Source organism: Budorcas taxicolor, chromosome 3, assembly GCF_023091745.1.
Source record: "Budorcas taxicolor isolate Tak-1 chromosome 3, Takin1.1, whole genome shotgun sequence".
Classification (NCBI taxonomy): Eukaryota; Metazoa; Chordata; class Mammalia; order Artiodactyla; family Bovidae; genus Budorcas; species Budorcas taxicolor.
The window spans coordinates 69,551,336-69,574,240 of record NC_068912.1 but is presented as its reverse complement, the minus strand read 5'-3'; the positions used below and the strand labels follow the sequence as shown (position 1 = coordinate 69,574,240).

The window sequence follows — 22,905 nt, the reverse complement described above, 5'->3', positions numbered from 1 at the left end:
TGCCCACAGTAGTAGATATAATGGTCATCTGAGTTAAATTCACCCATTCCAGGGATCAAATTGCCAACATCCGCTGGATCATGGAAAAAGCAAGAGAGTTCCAGAAAAACATCTATTTCTGCTTTATTGACTATGTCTAAGCCTTTGACTGTGTGGATCACAATAAACTGTGGACAATTCTGAAAGAGATGGGAATACCAGACCATCTGACCTGCCTCTTAAGAAACCTATATGTAGGACAGGAAGCAACAGTTAGAACTGGACATGGAACAACAGACTGGTTCCAAATAGGAAAAGGAGTACGTCAAGGCTGTATATTGTAACCCTGCTTATTTAACTTATATGCAGAGTACATCCTGAGAAACGCTGGACTGGAAGAAGCACAAGCTGGAATCAAGATTGCCGGGAGAAATATCAGTCACCTCAGATATGCAGATGACACCACTTTTATGGCAGAAAGTGAAGAGGAACTAAAAAGCCTTTTAATGAAAGTGAAAGAGGAGAGTGAAAATGTTGGCTTAAAGCTCAACATTCAAAAAATGAATATCATGGCATTCGGTCCCATCACTTCATGGGAAACAGATGGGGAAATAGTGGAAACAGTGTCAGACTTTAATTTTTGGGGCTCCAAAATCACTGCAGATGGTGATTACAGCCATGAAATTAAAAGATGCTTACTCCATGGAAGGAAAGTTATGACCAACCTAGATAGCATATTCAAAAGCAGAGACATTACTTTGCCGACTAAGGTCCGTCTAGTCAAGGCTATGGTTTTTCCAGTGGTCATGTATGGATTTGAGAATTGGACTGTGAAGAAAGCTGAGAACCGAAGAATTGATGCTTTTGAACTGTGGAGTTGGAGAAGACTCTTGAGAGTCCCTTGGACTGCAAGGAGATCCAACCAGTCCATCCTAATGGAGATCAGTCCTGGGTGTTCATTGGAAGGACTGATGCTAAAGCTGAAACTCCAATACTCTGGCCACCTTTTGTGAAGAGTTGACTCATTGGAAAAGACTCTCATGCTGGAAGGGATTGAGGGCAGGAGGAAAAGATGGCTGGATGGCATCATCGACTTGATGGATATGAGTTTGTGTGAACTCTGAGAATTGGTGATGGACAGGGAGGCCTGGTGTGTTGCAATTCATGGGGTCGCAAAGAGTCGGACACGACTGAGCAACTGAACTGAACTGAACTGAATAAATTACCTGCACATCAAAGCCCTTTACTGTTGCATTTTGGCTTGGTTCATTCTCTATTAGAGAAGAAATCCCTAACTTCACTAAATTCAATGGGCAAGAACGAAGACTCCACCTCTTGATGAAAGGAGTAGCAAAGAGTTTGCAACCACGTGTTAAGACTAGGCAAAATTTTTACATTCCCTCCACAATCAAATACACGTTTACTCTCCCAGGATCCCCAGAAACCTCATTCAGTTACGATATCAGCCTCAGACACAAGGTCTGAATATCATCACTTAAGTCAGGTCCAAGGGTAGATGAGGCTCTTCAGGACTGGTTCATCTCTTAAGGATGGTCTCCTTAGCTAGATCATTGAATTCATTAGGTGTATTTCCTTCTTTCTACATCACCATTGGCAACAGTGTTGCCAAACTTTAACCACCACATAGCAAAGTGCCTTTTCCTCCTGTTTCTAATTACATGTCCTCATTTTCCATCAAACTTTCATCAACAACCTCAAATTTCACTAGGCTTCTGAACATGACCTGTTCTCCAAAATGAATGCCCCCATTTTAGATTTTGTTAAGCCACCATCCCACTTCCAGGTATCAGATTTTGTTTTATCTATTTTTGTACCCCCAAGCCCACTGGCTTAATACAACAATTTTAATTTGCTCAGGATTTTAGAAGTTAGGAATTTGGAGAAGGCTCAGCTGAGCCCCTTGGTGGTCTCTCATGCAGTCAAATGTTGAGTGGGCTTCAATCATCTGAAAACACTACAGGCTGACAGTAAACACTAACTGTAGGAGCTCACCCAGCCTAGTAACTAGGACACCTATATATGTCATCTCCATGTTACCTCAGTTTCTTACAGGATAGTGACGGAGCCTAGGCTTGTTCACATTAATTTACTTTCCTGTCTTCTCAACTAATAGGAATAATTAATCACTCCTGAGGAAGATTAAAAAAGAAAACCAAAAACAAGCTTTGAACCCTAACTACAATTGCTTCCCATGTAAATACAACAATGAAAAAACTAACTCTTTCAATTGGAAATCCATTTGAAAAGAAATAAAAAATTATTCAGTGTTAAAATTGTGCTATTATTGTATACATAATGTTAGCACAAGGATAGCAAGAACAATTTGCATAATAAATATTCCTACTCCTTTTTCCAGTTAGTGCAATAATTGAACAGCACCCATCAGTGAAGGAGGACAAAAGAGGGCTATTATCATAAATGTTAGTTTGATCTTTCAAAGAGATTTGATTACCATCTACACAGACTCCACTTCACCCACTGAAACATTGGTTCTGCCTTTCATCAGTCGAATGTCAAGTGCCTTTGTTGTATCCAAGTGTTACCCTAGCTGGCCATATTCTACATACAGGGCAAAGAACAGTTTTGTTGCTTTGTTTTCCCTTGGTAGAATTTGTAAGAAACATGTCTCTTTCATGGTAACATTCCTTATAAGAAACACAAGGATGAAAGATAAGCCTAAGAGCGTCCTGATCTAACACAAGATGCAAAGCTACTTACAAGACAAGAGTAAAACTGACAGCTTTAACTTTCTTCAAGTGAAGGGGGACATTCTTTCATGTTAAAAAAAAAAAAAAAAGCTTGACATTTCTGTTAACATCTGCCAAGTGTTTTCCTTCATTCTTCCTTTAGTCCAGTATTAGAAGAGTTAAATTTGTCTTAGAAATAGACTAGAATGGCTTTTAAGAGCCAACTCATTGGAAAAGACCATGATGCTGGGAAAGACTGAGGGCTACAGGAGAAGGGGGTGACAGAGAATGAGATGGCTGGATGGCATCACTGACTCAATGGCCATGAGTTTGAGAAAACTCTGGGAGATAGTGAACAAGGACAAGGAAGCCTGGTGTGCTGCAATACATGAGGTCTCAAAGAGTTGGACACAACTTAGCAACTGAACAGCAACATTTTAATTAGTAGCATAAGGATTAATTTAGAGGAAACACTAAATTCAATGTTGAACACAATTTTTCACTGAGGAACATTTGTATCCCAATTTCCCTATGTGAGTTAAGGCATTTACACACTGAATCTGGAGATCTTAAACAAAAAGGCAAATTTCTCATCTTGTTTCAGAGGAAATGACAGTACACATTCTACTGTGCTGACAAGGGAGAGAGTGGCAGTGGCATTCCCAGCTCTAGATAAGGACAGAAGGCATTTCTCCATGGATTGCAAGAGACTGGCTCTGAGATGGAGAGGAGAAACTCAATTATGACAAAAGGTCTCCTAATGGAAAGATTTCAGACACAGTAAGAGATCCTTATGAAGTTCCTGCATGCTTTCAAACTTTAATAACAAAAATTATGGGTTGCTAAAGCAACAATATAGTAAATTACGTTTAAAAGCAATTTATTAAAATTCAGAACAACTAGATTATACAATGGTAGCAAATGAAATACTGCCTTGTACTATTATGTAGCATTATTGGTATAGCTGGATATTATTTCATTTACTCCTCATAACAGCCCTCCAAAGTAGGTAGTGTTTCCCTATTTTACAGATGAGAAAATTGAGATTAAGAAAGTAGCTTATGTCCACCTAACCATATGAAGAAGCCCTAGATCTGCTTGACTCCAAACCCTTTCTCTCATATAACATATTTCACCTGTATGACAAAAAGTAAAAACAAACAAAAAAATGACAGTCACAAACATGTGTCCCAAACTCAGAGATACTAAAACACTATTAGTTGTATAATAAGAAAATTCACCTCATTTTAATATTCAATTTATTCACCTATGTATTGTGCTTGCGTGCATGCATACTAAGTCACTTCAGTCATGTTCGACTCTTTGCAGACCCTATGGACTATAGCCCATCAGGCTGCTCTGTCCATGGGATTCTCCAGCAAGAATACGGGAGTGGATTGCCATATCCTTCTCCAATGTATTATACTACTACTACATAAATGTTCAGAAATTAAAATGCATAAAAGAAATACCAAAGGAATCTTCTGAAGAACTTACAGTGCTTTATTTGGTTTTGTGGTTTATATTCCTTGGTTCTTCTCTTTCCCTATCTTCCTGCCTTTTTTTTTTTTTTACATTCTCATTATGTGTAGCTTTTGCACAGTATTACTCAGATGATCTTTTGGAAATTATTTTTAATTACTGTTCTCAAAGTATTTCTCTTTATTGGAAGACAAAACTGAAGAACAGAGAAGAATATTTTCCATTGTTCTCTAGATAGGCACTGCCTTTTTTACTGCTGATACAATCTATACACATTAAGTCTAGGCATTAATCATTTTTGCTAGAAGTTATCATCTGACTTTACAGTCCCCACCCTAATAATAATAATACAATAAAGTTCCCTAAGTCAACATCGAAGGGATAGGATGTAAGTCTCTGGCAATGAAGTGATACTATTCATAGGCAATGATGAAATCTTTTTACAGAAAATATTCACACCAGTTCCTGTGATAGTTTTTTTTTTTTTAATCAGAGTATAGCTGATTTACAAATATCTATTTTATTCATTTCCTCTCTGTTCTTTAATATTTCCTTCCTTCTGCTGACTTTGGATTCTGTTTATTCTTCTTTTACTAATTCCTTTAGGTAGTAGTTTAGGCTGTTTGAGATTTTTCTTCATAGAATTGCCTTAACTGCACCCTATAGAATTTTGAAGGTTGTATTTCCATTCTCATCTGTCTCAAGGTATTTTCTGATTTCCTCTCTGATTTTTTTCATTGACCCATTGGCTTTTTGGTAGCATGTTGCTTAGTCTTCACATATCTATTCTTTTCTCATTTTTCTTTATGTAATTAATTTCTAATTTTATACTGTTATGGTTGAAATAAATGCTTGGTATAATTTATATCCTTCTAAATTTGTTGAGACTTCTTTTGTGGCTTCGGATGTGGTCCATCCTGGGGAAAATTCTGTGTGCACTTGCAAAGAAGGTTCTGCTGTTTTGGATGGAATGTCCTCTAGATACCAATTAAGTCTAGCTGCTCTACTGTGTCATTTAAGACATTGTTTCCTGATTTATTTTTTGTTTGGATGATCCATTAGTATTGGTGGGATGTTAAAGTTTCCTACTATCATTTTGTTATTATCAATTTTTCCTTTTATACAAGACAGTATTTACTTTACATATTTATTTATTTTTCTTTATTTTTTATGAACCCCCCTCCCACTTCCCTCCCCATAACATCTCTCTGGGTCATCCCCATGCACCAGCCCCAAGCATGCTGTATCCTGCGTCAGACATAGACTGGTGATTCGATTCTTACATGATAGTATACATGTTACAATGCCATTCTCCCAAATTATCCCACCCTCTCCCTCTCCCTCTGAGTCCAAAAGTCCGTTATACACATCTGTGTCTCTTTTGCTGTCTTGCATACAGGGTCGTCATTGCCATCTTTCTAAATTCCATATATATGTGTTAGTATACTGTATTGGTGTTTTTCTTTCTGGCTTACTTCACTCTGTATAATCGGCTCCAGTTTCATCCATCTCATCAGAACTGATTCAAATGAATTCTTTTCAACAGCTGAGTAATACTCCATTGTGTATATGTACCACAGCTTTCTTATCCATTCATCTGCTGATGGACATCTAGGTTGTTTCCATGTCCTGGCTATTATAAACAGTGCTGCGATGAACATTGGGGTACATGTGTCTCTTTCAATTCTGGTTTCCTCAGTGTGTATGCCCAGCAGTGGGATTGCTGGGTCATAAGGCAGTTCTATTTGCAATTTTTTAAGGAATCTCCACACTGTTCTCCATAGTGGCTGTACTAGTTTGCATTCCTACCAACAGTGTAGGAGGGTTCCCTTTTCTCCACACCCTCTCCAGCATTTATTGCTTGCAGATTTTTGGATCGCAGACATTCTGACTGGCATGAAGTGGTACCTCATTGTGGTTTTGATTTGCATTTCTCTAATAATGAGTGATGTTGAGCATCTTTTCATGTGTTTGTTAGCCATCCGTATGTCTTCTTTGGAGAAATGTCTATTTAGTTCTTTGGCCCCTTTTTTGATTGGGTCGTTTATTTTTCTGGAATTGAGTTGCATAAGTTGCTTGTATATTTTTGAGATTAGTTGTTTGTCAGTTGCTTCATTTGCTATTATTTTCTCCCATTCAGAAGGCTGTCTTTTCACCTTGCTTAGAGTTTCCTTTGTTGTGCAGAAGCTTTCAATTTTAATTAGATCCCATTTGTTTATTTTTGCTTTTATTTCCAGAATTCTGGGAGGTGGATCATAGAGGATCCTGCTGTGATTTATGTCTGAGAGTGTTTTGCCTATGTTCTCCTCTAGGAGTTTTATAGTTTCTGGTCTTACATTTAGATCTTTAATCCATTTTGAGTTTATTTTTGTGTGCGGTGTTAGAAAGTGATCTAGTTTCATTCTTTTACAAGTGGTTGACCAGTTTTCCCAGCACCACTTGTTAAAGAGATTGTCTTTACTCCATTGTATATTCTTGCCTCCTTTGTCAAAGATAAGGTGTCCATAGGTGTGTGGATTTATCTCTGGGCTTTCTATTTTGTTCCATTGATCTATATGTCTGTCTTTGTGCCAGTACCATCCTGTTTTAATGACTGTGGCTTTGTAGTAGAGCCTGAAGTCAGGCAAGTTGATTCCTCCAGTTCCATTCTTCTTTCTCAAGATTGCTTTGGCTATTCGAGGTTTTTTGTATTTCCATACAAATCTTGAAATTATTTGTTCTAATTCTGTGAAAAATATGGCTGGTAGCTTGATAGGGATTGCATTGAATTTGTAAATTGCTTTGCGTAGTATACTCATCTTCACTATATTGATTCTTCGAATCCATGAACATGGTATATTTCTCCATCTATTAGTGTCCTCTTTGATTTCTTTCATCAGTGTTTTAGAGTTTTCTATATATAGGTCTTTAGTTTCTTTAGGTAGATATATTCCTAAGTATTTTATTCTTTTCGTTGCAATGGTGAATGGAATTGTTTCCTTAATTTCGTTTTCTACTTTCTCATTATTAGTGTATAGGAATGCAAGGAATTTCTGTGTGTCGATTTTATATCCTGCAACTTTACTATATTCATTGATGAGCTCTAGTAATTTTCTGGTGGAGTCTTTAGGGTTTTCTATGTAGAGGATCATGTCATCTGCAAACAGTGAGAGTTTTACTTCTTCTTTTCCAATTTGGATTCCTTTTATTTCTTTTTCTGCTCTGATTGCTGTGGCCAAAACTTCCAGAACTATGTTGAATAGTAGCAGTGAAAGTGGGCACCCTTGTCTTGTTCCTGACTTTAGGGGAAATGCTTTCAATTTTTCACCATTGAGGATAATGTTTGCTGTGGGTTTGTCATATATAGCTTTTATTATGTTGAGGTATGTTCCTTCTTTTCCTGCTTTCTGGAGAGTTTTTATCATAAATGGATGTTGAATTTTGTCAAAGGCCTTCCCTGCATCTATTGAGATAATCATATGGCTTTTATTTTTTAATTTGTTAATGTGGTGAATTACACTGATTGATTTGTGGATATTGAAGAATCCTTGCATCCCTGGGATAAAGCCCACTTGGTCATGGTGTATGATCTTTTTAATGTGTTGTTGGATTCTGATTGCTAGAATTTTGTTGAGGATTTTTGCCTCTATGTTCATCAGTGATATTGGCCTGTAGTTTTCTTTTTTTGTGACATCTTTGTCAGGTTTTGGTATTAGGGTGATGGTGGCCTCATAGAATGAGTTTGGAAGTTTACCTTCCTCTGCAATTTTCTGGAAGAGTTTGAGTAGGATAGGTGTTAGCTCTTCTCGAAATGTTTGGTAGAATTCAGCTGTGAAGCCGTCTGGACCTGGGCTTTTGTTTGCTGGAAGATTTCTGATTACAGTTTCAATTTCCGTGCTTGTGATGGGTCTGTTAAGATTTTCTATTTCTTCCTGGTTCAGTTTTGGAAAATTGTACTTTTCTAAGAATTTGTCCATTTCTTCCACGTTGTCCATTTTATTGGCATATAATTGCTGATAGTAGTCTCTTATGATCCTTTGTATTTCTGTGTTGTCTGTTGTGATCTCTCCCTTTTCATTTCTAATTTTATCGATTTGATTTTTCTCTCTTTGCTTCTTGATGAGTCTGGCTAATGGTTCGTCAATTTTATTTATTCTTTCAAAGAACCAGCTTTTGGCTTTGTTGATTTTTGCTATGGTCTCTTTTGTTTCTTTTGCATTTGTTTCTGCCCTAATTTTTAAGATTTCTTTCCTTCTACGAACTCTGGGGTTCTCCAACTCTTCCTTTTCTAGTTGCTTTAGGTGTAGAGTTAGGTTATTTATTTGACTTTTTTCTTGTTTCTTGAGGTATGCCTGTATTGCTATGAACTTTCCTCTTAGCACTGCTTTTATAGTGTCCCACAGGTTTTGGGTTGTTGTGTTTTCATTTTCATTCGTTTCTATGCATATTTTGATTTCTTTTTTGATTTCTTCTGTGATTTGTTGGTTATTCAGAAGTGTGTTGTTCAACCTCCATATGTTGGAATTTTTAATAGTTTTTCTCCTGTAATTGAGATCTAATCTTAATGCATTATGGTCAGAAAAGATGCTTGGAATGATTTCGATTTTTTTGAATTTATCAAGGTTAGATTTATGGCCCAGGATGTGATCTATCCTGGAGAAGGTTCCATGAGCACTTGAAAAAAAGGTGAAATTCATTGTTTTGGGGTGAAATGTCCTATAGATATCAATTAGGTCTAACTGGTGTAATGTATCATTTAAAGTTTGCGTTTCTTTGTTAATTTTCTGTTTAGTTGATCTGTCCATAGGTGTGAGTGGGGTATTAAAGTCTCCCACTATTACTGTGTTATTGTTGATTTCCCCTTTCCTACTTGTTAGCATTTGTCTTACATATTGCGGTGCTCCTATGTTGGGTGCATATATATTTATAATTGTTATATCTTCTTCTTGGATTGATCCTTTGATCATTATGTAGTGGCCTTCTTTGTCTCTTTTCACAGCCTTTGTTTTAAAGTCTATTTTATTGGATATGAGTATTGCCACTCCTGCTTTCTTTTGGTCTCTATTTGCGTGGTATATCTTTTTCCAGCCCTTCACTTTCAGTCTGTATGTGTCCCTTGTTTTGAGGTGGGTCTCTTGTAAGCAGCATATAGAGGGGTCTTGTTTTTGTATCCATTCGGCCAGTCTTTGCCTTTTGGTTGGGGCGTTCAACCCATTTACGTTTAAGGTAATTATTGATAAGTATGATCCCGTTACCATTTACTTTATTGTTTGGGTTCGGGTTTATACACCCTTTTTGTGTTTTCTGTCTAGAGAATATCCTTTAGAATTTGTTGGAGAGCTGGTTTGGTGGTGCTGAATTCTCTCAGCTTTTGCTTGTCTGTAAAGCTTTTGATTTCTCCTTCGTATTTGAATGAGATCCTTGCTGGGTACAGTAATCTGGGCTGTAGGTTATTGTCTTTCGTCACTTTAAGTATGTCTTGCCATTCCCTCCTGGCCTGAAGAGTTTCTATTGAAAGATCAGCTATTATCCTTATGGGAATCCCCTTGTGTGTTATTTGTTGTTTTTCCCTTGCTGCTTTTAATATTTGTTCTTTGTGTTTGATCTTTGTTAATTTGATTAATATGTGTCTTGGGGTGTTTTGCCTTGGGTTTATCCTATTTGGAACTCTCTGTGTTTCTTGGACTTGGGTGATTATTTCCTCCCCCGTTTTAGGGAAGTTTTCAACTATTATCTCCTCAAGGATTTTCTCATGATCTTTCTTTCTGTCCTCTTCTTCTGGGACTCCTATAATTCGAATGTTGGAGCGTTTCATATTGTCCTGGAGGTCTCTGAGATTGTCCTCATTTCTTTTAATTCGTTTTTCTTGTTTCCTCTCTGATTCATTTATTTCTACCATTCTATCTTCTATTTCACTAATCCTATCTTCTGCCTCCGTTATTCTACTATTTGTTGCCTCCAGAGTGTTTCTGATCTCATTTATTGCGTTATTCATTATATTTTGACTCTTTTTTATTTCTTCTAGGTCTTTGTTAAACCTTTCTTGCATCTTCCCAATCCTTGTCTCTAGGCTGTTTATCTGTGATTCCATTTTGATTTCAAGATTTTGGATCATTTTCACTACCAATATTCGGAATTCCTTCTCAGGTAGATTCCCTACTTCTTCCTCTTTTGTTTGGTTTGGTGGGCAACTCTCCTGTTCCTTTACCTGCTGAGTATTCCTCTATCTCTTCATCTTGGTTATATTGCTGCGTTTGGGGTGGCCTTTTTATATTCTGGTAATTTGTGGAGTTCTCTTTATTATGGAGCTTCCTCACTGTGGGTGGGGTTCTATCAGTGGCTTGTCAAGGTTTCCTGGTTAGGGAGGCTTGTATTGGAGTTCTGGTGGGTGGAGCTGGGTTTCTTCTCTCTGGAGTGCAGTGGAGTGACCTGTAATGGGTTATGAGATATCAAAGGATTTGGAATAATTTTGAGCTGCCTGTATATTGAAGCTCAGGGGAGTGTTCCTGTGTTGCTGGAGAATTTGCATGGTATGTCTTGTTTTGGAACTTGTTGGCCCTTGGGTGGAGCTTGGTTTCAGTGTAGGTATTAAGGCATTTGATGAGCTCCTATTGCTTAATGTTCCCTGAATTCAAGAGTTCTCTAATGTTTTCAGGCTTTGGATTTAAGCCTCCTGCTTCTGGTTTTCAGTTTTATTTTTACAGTAGCCTCTAGACTTCTCCATCTATACAGCACCAATGATAAAACATCTAGGTTAAAGATGAAAAGTTTCTCCACATTGAGGGACACCCAGAGAGGTTCACTGAGTTACAAGGAGAAGAGAAGATGGAGGGGGTAGTTAGATGTGACTGGAATGAGATGCGGTGAGATCAAAAGAGGAAAGAGCAAGCTAGCCAGTAGTCACTTCCTTATGTGCGCTCCATAGTCTGGACCGCTCAGAGGTATTTACGGAGTTATACGGGGAAGAGGAGAGGGAGGAAGTAGACAGAGGTGGCCAGGAGGATAAGAGAGAGGAATGAGAAAGAGAGAGACAAATCCTGCCAGTAACCAGTTCCTTAGGTGTTCTCCACCATCTGGAACACACAAAGATTCACAGAGTTGGATAGAGAAGAGATGGGGGAGAAAAGAGACAGAGGCCACCTGGTGGAGAAAAAGGAGAGTCCAAAGGAGGAGAGAGTGGTCAAGCCAGTAATCTCGCTCTCAGGTAAACTTGGGTAGTGAAGTTTGGGTTTTTAAATGTACAAAATTGACACCAAAAACCTAAGAGCAAAGATTAAAAATCTAGAGTAGAGGTTGGATTTTCAAAAATACAATATTAAAGAAAAGAAGCAGAAGGAAAAAGGAAGGAAGAAAAAAAAAGAGAGCGAGAAAAAAACAAGAATTATTTAAAAAAAAAAAAAAACCACCAACAACCATCCAAAGACTATATATGGTGTTTGCCTTAAAAAAAAAAAAAAAAAGTCTTTTTTTAAAAAATAGTAATAGTAGATTATAGAAATAAAAATTAGAGGAGAAATAGAAGACTTAACAATTTAAAAAAAGTTAGAAAAAAAAAGAAAAAAAAAAGGAATGTTTTTAAAAATAGTAAAAATATATCTGGCCCTTCTCTGATGTTGTGGGCCGTGTGGGATCACTTCCAAGGTGGTTCCCTCTGTTTAACTTCTTCTGTTTGCTGGTTTTTTAGGCTCACTAGTTCAGTCGCGCTGTGGGGAGGGGGGATACTGCAAACAAATAGCACTGTCGTGTGCACACAGTGTCTCAGCCCCACTTGACCTGTCCCTTCTCACGGCGCACAAACCGCTCCGGCTCTACAATGCTCAGCTGGGAACCATCTGGGGCCAGCCCTAGGCTGCATGCACTTCCCCGGTCCAAGCCGCTCAGGTTCGGTGCTCAGGTAGCCCTCAGAGGCACAGATTCGGCTGGGACTGCGCTTTGTGCCCTTCCCAGGTCCGAGTAGCTCAGGAGTTTGGCGAGCGCGATCACTGCGACTTGTCACCTTTTCTGCCGCTACTGCTCAGCTTTCTGGGTGGACCGCTGGCGCCCCCCGTGAGGCAGATGGTGACTGTCCAGCACCCCCAGAAGTCTTAGCAAAGAAGCCTGTTTGCAGTTAGGTAAGTAAAGTCTCTCCGGGTCTGCAATTGCCCCTTTCCAGTCCTTATGGCTCTGGCTGCCTGTCCCCGGCGGGGGATGGTCTGCAGCTGGCTTATTCCGTTCCGTCCTTTGTTCTGTGCTCAGTCCTGGCGGTGTCTTATGTTCGAGCTTTTCGTGCGATAGCTATCCCACAGTCTGGTTTGCTAGCCCAAGTTAGATCCTTCTGGTTGCGCGTGGGGCATTCCTGCCCGATTCTTACAAAGCACTGCAGCCCGCGCCTCCCGTGCTTCCCTGCCCTGCCCCCACTAGCTTGTGGCGGATACAGGCGTCTGTGCTGCTTTTCCGCTGGGGGAGTTACTGTTGGGCTTGTAATCTGTTGGTTTTAATTATTTATTTATTTTTCCCTTCCTGTTATGTTGCCCTCTGTGTTTCCAAGGCTTGCCACAGACTCGGCAGGGAGAGTGTTTTCTACTTTATATATTTAGACACTCCTAGGTTGGGTACACACATGTTAACAAATATCTTCTTCCCGTGTTGAGACTTTTATCATTATATAATGACCTTCTTTGTTGTTTGAAATAGCCTTTGTTTTGAAGTAATTTTTTCCAGTATAAAAATTATTACCCACACTTTCTTGCCATTTCTATTTGCATGAAGTATCTTTTTCCCTTGCCGGCCTTTCAGTCTCTGTGTGCCTTTAGCTCTAAAATGAATCTCCTACAGGCAGCACATAGAAGGATCTTTAAAAAAATCCATCAGCCTCCCTGTGTCTTCTGAGTGGAGCATTTAGTTAATTGACATTTAAAGTAATTATTGAAGGTGTGTACTTATAGCCATTTTATTACTTGTTCTCCAGTTGTTTTTAGAGTTATTCTCTGTTCATATTTCTTCATTTCGTTTCTTCTCTTGGGGTTTGATGATTTTCTTTATTAGTATGTGAGTGTTTCATTCCTTTCAACTTTTGCGGAACTGTTATAGATTTTTAATTTGTGCTTACTATGTGGTTCATATACGTTGATCAATAATAATATCAACTTGTTTTAAATTGGTAGTCATTTAAGATCAAGTACATTCTAAAATATCAACCTTTTTTTTCACTCCTACACCCACATTTTGTGCTTATGATGTCGTATTTTACATCTCATGTTTATCTCTTCAGTTCAGTTCAGTCAGTCAGTCGTGTCCGACTCTTTGAGGCCCCATGCACTGCAGCAAGACAGACCTCCGTGTCTATCACCAACTCCCAAAGTTTACGCAAACTCACGTCCATTGAGTCGGTGATGCCATCCAGCCATCTCATTCTTTGTAGTCCCATTCTCCTCTTGCCTTCAATCTTTCCCAGCATCAAGGTCTTTTCAAATGAGTCAGCTCTTCACATCAGGTGGCCAAAGAATTGGAATTTCAGCTTCAGCATCAGTCCTTCCAATGAATATTCAGGACTGATTTCATTTAGGATGGACTGGTTGGATCTCCTTGCAATCCAAGGGACTCTTAAGAGCCTTCTCCAACACCACAGCTCAAAAACATCAGTTTTTCAGTGCTCAGCTTTCTTTAAAGTCCAACTCTGACATCCATACATGACTACTGGAAAAAAAATAGCTGTGACTAGATGGACCTTTGTTGGCAAAGTAAATGTCTATGCTTTTTAATATGCTATCTAGGTTGATCATAACTTTCGTTACAAGGAGTAAGCATCTTTTAATTTCATGGCTGCAGTCACCATCTGCAATGATTTTGGAGCCCCCAAAATAAAGTCTGCCACTGTTTCCATTTTTCCCCATCTATTTGCCATGAAGTGAGGGGACCAGATGCCATGATCTTCGTTTTCTGAATGTTGAGTTTTAAGCCAACTTTTTCACTCTCCTCTTTCACTTTCATTAAGAGGCTCTTTAGTTCTTCTTCACTTTCTGTCATAAGGGTGGTGTCATCTGCATATCTGATGCTATTGATATTTCCCTCCCAGGAATCTTGATTCCAGCTTGTGCTTCATCCAGCCCAGCATTTCTCATGATATACTCTGCATATAAGTTAAATAAGCAGGGTGACAATATACAGCATTGATGTACTCCTTTCCCAGTTTGGAACCAGTCTGTTGTTCCATGCCCAGTTCTAACTGTTGCTTCTTGACCTACATACAGATTTCTCAAGAGGCAGGTCAGGTGTTCTGGTATCCCCATCTCTTTAAGAATTTTCCACAGTTTGTGGTGATCCACACAGTCAAGGCTTTGGCATAGTCAATAAAGCAGAAATAGATGTTTTTCTGGAACTCTCTTTCTTTTTTGATGATCTAGTGGATCTTGGCAATTTGATCTCTGGTTCCTCTGCCTTTTCTAAATCCAGCCTGAACAACTGAAAGTTTATGGTTCATGTACTGTTGAAGCCTGGCTTGGAGAATTTTGAGCATTTCTTTGCTAGTGTGTGAGATGAGTGCAATTGTGTGATAGTTTGCGCATTCTTTGGCATTGCCTTACTTTGGGATTGAAATGAAAACTGACCTTTTCGAGTCTTGTGGCCACTGCTGAGTTTTCCAAATTTGCTGCCATATTAAGTGCAGCACTTTCACAGAATCATCTTTTAGGGTTTCAAATAGCTCAACTGGAATTCCACTAGCTTTGTTTGTAGTGATGCTTCCTAAGGCCCACTTGACTTCGCATTCCAGGATGTCTGGCTCTAGGTGAGTGATCATACCATCGTGATTATCTGGGTCATGAAGATCTTTTTTGTATAGTTCTGTGTATTCTTGCTACTTCTTTTTAATGTCTTCTGCTTCTGTTAGGTCCATACCATTTCTGTCCCTTATTGTACCCATCTTTGCATAAAATGTTCCTTTGGTATCTATAATTTTCTTGAAGAGATTTCTAGTCTTTCCCATTCTATTGTTTTCCTCTTTTTCTTTGCATTGATCACAGAGGAAGCCTTTCTTATCTCTCCTTCCTATTCTTTCAAACTCTGCATTCAAATGGGTATATCTTTCCTTTTCTCCTTTGCCTTTCGCTTCTTTTTTTTTTTTTTTTTCTCAGCTCTTTGTAAGGCCTCCTCAGACAACCATTTTGCCTTTCTGCATTTCTTTTTCTTGGGGATGGTGTTGATCACTGCCCCCTGTACAATGTCACGAACCTCCATCCATAGTTCTTCAGGCATTTTGTCTATCAGATCTGATCCCTTGAATCTATTTGTCACTTCCACTGTATAATTGTAAGGGATTTGATGTAGGTCATACCTGAATGGTCTAGTGGTTTTCCCTACTTTCTTCAATTTATGTCTGAATTTGGCAATAAGGAGTTCATGATCTGATCCACAGTCAGCTCCCAGTCTTGTTTTTGCTGACTGTATAGAGATTCTCCATATTTGGCTGAAAAGAATATAATCAATCTGATTTCAGTGTTGACCATCTGGTGATGTCCATGCGTAGAGTCTTCCCTTGTGTTGTTGGTAGAAGGTGTTTGCTATGACCAGTGTGTTCCCCTGGCAAAAATTTATTAGCCTCTGCCCTGCTTCATTTTGTACTCCAAGGCCAAATTTATCTCTTAACTGTTTATAATAGTTGCTTTAGAATTATCTGTCTTTTAAACTTCCTATTGGCTTATGTAAGTAGTTGGTCATCAGTCTTTATTATATATTTACCTTTCCTGGGGATATTTTCTCTTTAAGATTCTTACTTTTTTTCCACTTAGAGAAGAGCCTTTAACATTTCCTTTTTTAAAAATAATAAGCTTGCTGGTTAGAGTATTTTATATTGCAGGATTTTCCCTTCAGCACTCTGTACATATCATGCCACTTCCTTCTGGCCTAAAAAGTTTCTGTGGAGAAATCAGCTGATAGCCTATAAGAATTCCCTTGCATATGACTCTTGTTTTCTCTTGCTGCCTTTAATATTCTCTCTTACTTTTGACTTCTGCCATTTGAATTATGATATGTCTTGGTGTGGGTCTATTTTAGGTTCATCATGTTTGGGACCCTCTACAAAAGAGTCCAAAATGCAGTACTTGGGTGCAATCTCAAAAACGACAGAATAATCTCAGTTCATTCTAAGGCAAACCATTTAAAATCACAGTAACCCAAGTCTATGTCCCAACCACTGATGCTGAAGAAACTGAAGTTGATTGACCAGTTCTATAAATCTACCACGCCTTCTAGAACCCCCCCCCCCCCCCCAAAAAAAAAAGAGCTGTCCTTTTCATCATAGGTCCAGGACTGGAATGCAAAAGTAGAAAGTCAAGAGATACCTGGAGTAACAGGCAAGTTTGCACTTAAGAGTACAAAATGAAGTAGAACAAAGGCTAACATAGTTTTGTCAAGAGAACACACTAGTCATAGCAAACACCCTCTTCCAACAACACAAGAGATGACTCTAAACATGTACATCACCAAATGGTCAATACCAAAATCAGATTGATTATGTTCTTTGCAGCCGAAGATGGAGAAGGTCTATACAGTCAGTAAAAACAAGACCTGGAGCTAACTGTGGTTTAGATCATCAGCTCATCACTGCAAAATTCAGGCTTAAATTGAAGAAAGTAGGGAAATACACTGGGGAATTCAGGTATGATCTAAATCAAATTCTTTATGATTATATAGTGGTAGTGACTAGATAGATTCAAGGGATTAGTTCTGGTAGACAGAGTGTCTGAGGAACTATGGACAGAGGTTTGTAACATTGTACAGGAGGCGGAGACCAAAATCATCCCAAAGAAAAAGAAATGCAAGAAGGCAAAGTGGTTGTCTGAGGGGGCTTTACAAATAGCTGTGAAAAGAAGAGAAGTGAAAAGCAAGGGAGAAAGGGAAAGATACACCCAACTACATGCAGAGTTCCAGAGAATAGCAAGGAGAGATACGAAGGCATTCTTAAGCGAACAATGCAAAGAATTAGGAGAAAACAATAGAATGGGAAAGGTAGAGATCTTTCAAGAAAATTGGAGATATTAAGTACACATTTCATGCAGGGATGAGCATGATAAAGGACAGAAATGGTAAGGACCTAACAGAGGCAGCAGAGATTAAGAAGAGGTGTCAAGAATACATAGATGAACTGTACAAAAAAGGTCTTAGTGATCCAGATAACCATGATGGTGTCATCACTCACCTAGAGCCAGACACCCTGGAGTGTGAAGTCAAGTGGGCCTTGGGAAGCATTACTACAAACAAAGCTAGTGGAGGTGACGGAATTCCAGCTGAACTATTTCAAATCCTATAAGATGATTCTGTTAAAGTGTTGCACTCAATATGTCAGCAAATTTGGAAAACTCAGCAGTGGTCACAAGACTGGAAAAGGTCAGTTTTCATTCCAATCTCAAAGAAGCTCAATGCCAAAGAATGTTCAAACTATCTTACAGTTATGCTCATTTCACATGCTAGTAAAGTTATGCTCAAAATCCTTCAAGCTAGGTTTCAACAGTACTGAACAAGAACTTCCAGATGCTCCAGACAACTTTCAGATAGGTTTAGAAAAGGCAGAACAACTAGAGATCAAATTGTTAACATTCATTGGGTCATAGAGAAAGCAAGGGAATTCCAGAAAAACATGCATTTCTTCTTCATTGACTACACTAAAGACTTAGACTGTGTGTATCACAACAAACAGTGGCGCATTCCTAAAGAGATAGGAATATCAGACCACCTTACCTGTCTCCTAAGAAGCCTGTATGTGGATCACGAAGCAACTGTTAGAACTAGACATGTAACAATGGGCTGGTTCAAAATTGGGAAAGGAGTACAACAAGGCTATATATTGTCACCCTGTTTATTTAACTTATATATAGTACATCATGCAAATGCTGGGCTGGATCAATTACAAGCTGGAATAAAGATTGCCAGGAGAAATATCTATAATCTCACATGTGCAGATGATACCACTCTAGTGGCAGAAAGTGAAGAGAAACTAAACAGCCCCTTGATGAGGGTGAAAGAGCAGAGTGAAAAAACTGGCTTGAAACTCAGCATTCAGAAAACTAAGATCCAGTGCCATCACTTCATAGCAAATAAGAGGGGAAAAAGTGGAAGCAGTGATAGATTTTATTTTCTTGGGCTCCAAAATCACTATGGACATGACTGCAGCCGTGAAACTAGAGATGGAGGAGTTAGAGCTGGAGCCCAGCGTGAGGCAGGACTTTCTCTCTGCTCAGTGGCTATCAATGTCCAGTCAGGGGTGGGGCCTGAGCCCAAGCTGCTGGAGCTGATACCCTGAGGGTTGGGCCCAAGCCGGTTCTGTTCCCTTTCAGTGTGTTTTCCCCTCTATCTGCATTGGGACCTTTGCCCTAGAGTGGGGAAGTGCTGAGATAAGTGGGGCTCGTGAGGGCTGTCTGCTCACACTGTCTGCAGACAGAGGTCCCAGCTATCTCTGACACACTGCCTGGGAAGGCACCTACAAGTGTTTCCTTTTTTCAGCTCAGACACAACCTGATGTGCAAGTCCCCCTTGGTCCCTCAGAGCACATCACTGTCCTCAGCCTCCACCATTCCCGCCCTTTCATTAAACCACATCACTGGGCTACATGGACACTTGGCACATGATTGAGGACAAGCTGTGGTGGAACCGCTGCTGTCTGAGACCTGAGACCTACTCGAGATGTATTGCCTGAGTAAGGTCAGTAGTGGCTGCCACCCTTTCACCCAGGGTATGCCCAGGGACTAGGTCAGCTCTGCACACCACAGCTGAGTCTTCTACCCACTCATTGCTGCCCCAGATCCAATGATACATTGTGATGTGGAATGAGAAGGACCAAAGCCTTTGCTCAGCTTTTGCGCATGCCAAAGAGGTTATGGGAAACCCAGTAGCCACTAGAGCATACCTCTCTCCACCCTGCCTCAGGAGCAAGCTAGCATATGAGTGCTCCTCACAGCTGTAGTCCAGGCTTCCCACAGCCATCCTGTTACCCCAGCAGTCCTCAACCAGCCAAAAGGGCTTGTCTCCTCTGTATAGAAACCCAGGACAGGGGCGCTCAATCTGTGGTTCTCATTGCTTTTTTCACAGGATGAGCGTCCACTTGTGTGATCTTTCTTGTCCTCTGAGGTCCGCTCCAGGAGCACACGACCTGACCTGATTGCCTTTCTTTCCCCTTCCTACCCAATTATGTGTGTATAACAGCACTGGAGTCTTTCTGCCAGTTTCCAGTGAAAATTGTCCCACATGTACATATATTTTGATGTGTTTGTTGCGGGAGGTGAGCTTCATGTCCTCTTACTCTGCCATACTGATTGATCCCTTTTGGTAGGGTTTTTTTTTTTTTTTTTTTAAAGAAAACAAAAAAAAAAAACACAAAGACTCTATTTGTCCTCTTTATTTTCATTTCCATAGAAAAACCTTTAGTTTAACAATGAACCACAGGCTATCTTTCTCTGGTAGGCAAAGACAATAGGACTTCTTATATGCCAATAAACTACTTGGTGAAATACTTAGTAATTGTTCCTTCTTTTTAATTTGCTTATAAAAAGAAAAGGTAATACGTTACTTAGACTTATCTAGGTTCTAATCTTAATTGGTAAATAATAACATGAACCTTGTTCAGTTCAGTTACTCAGTCATGTCTGATTCTTTGAGACCCCATGGACTGCAGCACACCAGGCCTCCCTGTCCATCACCAACACCCAGAGCTTGCTCAAACTCGTCCACCAAGTTGGTGATGCCATCCAACCATCTCATCTGTCATCCCTTTTCCTCCTGCCTTCAGTCTTTCCCAGCATCAGGGTCTTTTCCAATGAGTCAGTTGTTCACATCAGGTGGCCAAAGTATTGGAGCTTCAGCTTCAGCATCAGTCCTTCCAGTGAATATTCATGTTTGACCTCCTTGCCGTCCAAGGGACTCTCAAGAGTCATCTCCAACACCACAATTCAAAAGCATCAGTTCTTCGGTGTTCAGTTTTCTTTATAGTCCAACTCTCATATCCATACATGATCACTGGAAAAACCATAGCACTGACTAGATGGATCTTTGTCAGCAGAGTAATGTCTCTGCTTTTTAATGTGCAGTCTAGGTCAATCATAGCTTTTCTTCCAAGGAGCAAGCGTCTTTTAATTTCATGGCTGAAATCACCATCTGCAGTGATTTTGGAGCCCAAGAAAATAAAGTCTGTCACTATTTTCATTGTTTCCCCATCTATTTGCCATGAAGTGATGAGACTGGATGCCATGATCTTAGTTTTCTGAATGTTGAGTTTTAAACCAGCTTTCTCACTCTCCTTTTTCATTTTCATCAGGAGTCCCTAATTCTAATTAGTAAATAATAATGTGAACCTTATTAGCTGCTTAATAAAATTTCAAAAGTAAAAATGATTAAAAAGCAACTATAAGGGTTTTTCTTTCTTTTGTATAATTTTATCTATCTAAGTAATTTATAGACTTGCCTTTGAATAAACTGCTTTGTGTTTATTTTTCATTGCATCTCCTACCCAATGAGTCCTGGTGAGGTATACTCCCTCCACAAAAGACAATAATCAATAAGAAGAAGGATTTTGGAATGATTAATGTTAAAAATGTGACACTGACTTAGTCGTGTAAATAGTAAAAGTTAAATATCTTCTATACCTGTTCTTACTCACCTGCCAGTCCTAAAAGAATGTAGGCCATAATGAACAGCATGAAGACCATGCAGCACAGCACGTCTGTACAACTCCTAAAGACGAAGAGGAACAATGGATTAAAAGGGTCCCGAGAAGACTCATGTAGCATCCATTTTCCTCCCTCTTATGGACTAAACATGTCTCCCCCAAGTCCTTATGTTGAAACCTAACCCCCACGGTGATGGTATTAGAAGGTGTTAGAAGGTGGGCGGGGCAGGGGGGCAGTGGGAATTAAAAGAGATGCAAAATGACTAATGTTTACTGCAAAAATATACATAGGGAGGCATAAGAAAATAATTGAGCTTCCCTGGTGGCTCAGATGGTAAAGAATCTGCCTGCAATGCAGGTCACCTGAGTTTGATCCCTGGGTGAGGAATATCCTGGAGAAGGAAATGGCAACCCACTCCATTATTCTTGCCTGAAAAGTCCCTTGGGCAGAGGAGCCTGGCAGACTACAATCCATGGGGTTTCAAAGAGTCAGACACAACTGAGTGACTGAACACACAAAAGATAATAACAACAGTGATATGCCTTTTTATACTTAATAATTCTAAAAGGTAGATCAGATGTATTTCTACAATCAAAAACTTAAACAGCAGAGAGCGGTTATAGTTTTGTGATTAAAGAAGTTCCTCCAAAGCTGTTAGCATTTATTCTCTTGATTCTTTATTTGTAAATTTTTTTAGAAGTTATAATACACTAACATCAAAAAATTCTTTTATTTAAATTGTAATTTAAACTATTTGATTTTATAATTTTCTCCTTCATGCTTCCCAGTACATGACATAATAATTAAAAAAAAAAATAGCCATTTCCATTCCTCTCTCTCCATTATCTTTCTACATACACATATAAAGGGTACTCTGATTAAATAAAGGATTGACTACATAAGCTTTCTATGAGGAACAGAGTTGCAACTATTCAAAAAACAATGTCTATAATGCATTACGAAATGAAATGCTCTAAACTATAATTTTCCAGCTATTCTGTAAGCTGGATATTGTGAAATGAGATTTAGAGAAAATTTGGCTCAGAGAGCCATGGTAATTTTCTAAGGGATCACAAGTCAAACCAGTATCCAGTAGGTAAACTCAGGTTTTCATCTAAAGTATCTCCTATTTCCAAAATTAAATTTTGTTCAGCTTGTAAGCAGTCTAGAAAGTCAAAACTTGTCTTAAAAGTAAGAAAAAAATACAATCATTATTGAAACTTAATGAAGAATCTATTAGGAAAGAGACAGATCAAGGTATTTGACAAGATTAAAAGATGCACATGAGAATTTTCATAACAAAAACTTCTTGTTCTAGAGGTTAGATGGATATGTTCCAATCTTTTGGCACAGACAGGCTGAAGTTACATTCTATTTTTCGTGGTGGTAATAGCAATAATAATGAATAATAACTGTACAGGAACAGACACAGTAATACTTGTATATTGATAAAGCCCTGTTATGCTTTTACTGCTGTCACGTACATAAGTTTGTGAGTTTCCTACCTTTGGGTTTTTCAGGGTAGTGAGGTAAGTTGCCTTCTATAAGGCCCACGAAGCACAGGCAGACAAACATCTAAGTCTCCTATGCCCAATCTTTTCACTTAGTGGTTATTCTAATATGATTACAACTTTCTAGAAAGATTCCAATTAGTCATATTGAAAACTCCACACACATCCTTATTACACCACCTCACCACAGGAAATGGATCCATCATAGGGAAAGCTAATCATGGTCAATTCAGAAACAAACCATGACGTGTTTAAATCCAATTTCAACCCAGGAATTTAAAATTTCACTGAGACTGAAGAATTATGAGAATAATGAAAAGAGAAAAAAAAGATAATCTAGATTTCTTTGTTTAACAATCATTGAAGGCAAAACCTGCTAGAGGGTGAGGAAAGGATCTGGTTTATTTGCATTTTGACACATTTTGACACTTAAGATCAGTTCTCATCCTGTCAGGGCAGGTGCTAAATAGTATGACACCTAAGAAGGACTGCCTGCAGGCAAAGAACTAGGGAAGAGAAAACTAGAACACTGAGAAGCTTTTATTAGAAATCCTGAAGTTGTCAAAGCCTTTGTGTATAATCATAACTACCAAGGAGAGAGGGATATAGTCA

At 39.0% G+C, this 22,905-nt stretch overlaps 1 protein-coding gene across 1 annotated transcript in view; it reads right to left on the bottom strand.

Annotated features, from left to right (window-relative positions):
• SLC44A5 (solute carrier family 44 member 5) overlaps nucleotides 1-22,905 on the bottom strand; it is a 166,841-nt gene that overhangs the window by 102,639 nt on the left and 41,297 nt on the right. The window contains exon 3 of the mRNA XM_052638052.1: nucleotides 20,773-20,846. Coding sequence (XP_052494012.1) covers nucleotides 20,773-20,846 — 74 coding nt within the window. The remainder of the gene's footprint in view (nucleotides 1-20,772; nucleotides 20,847-22,905) is intronic.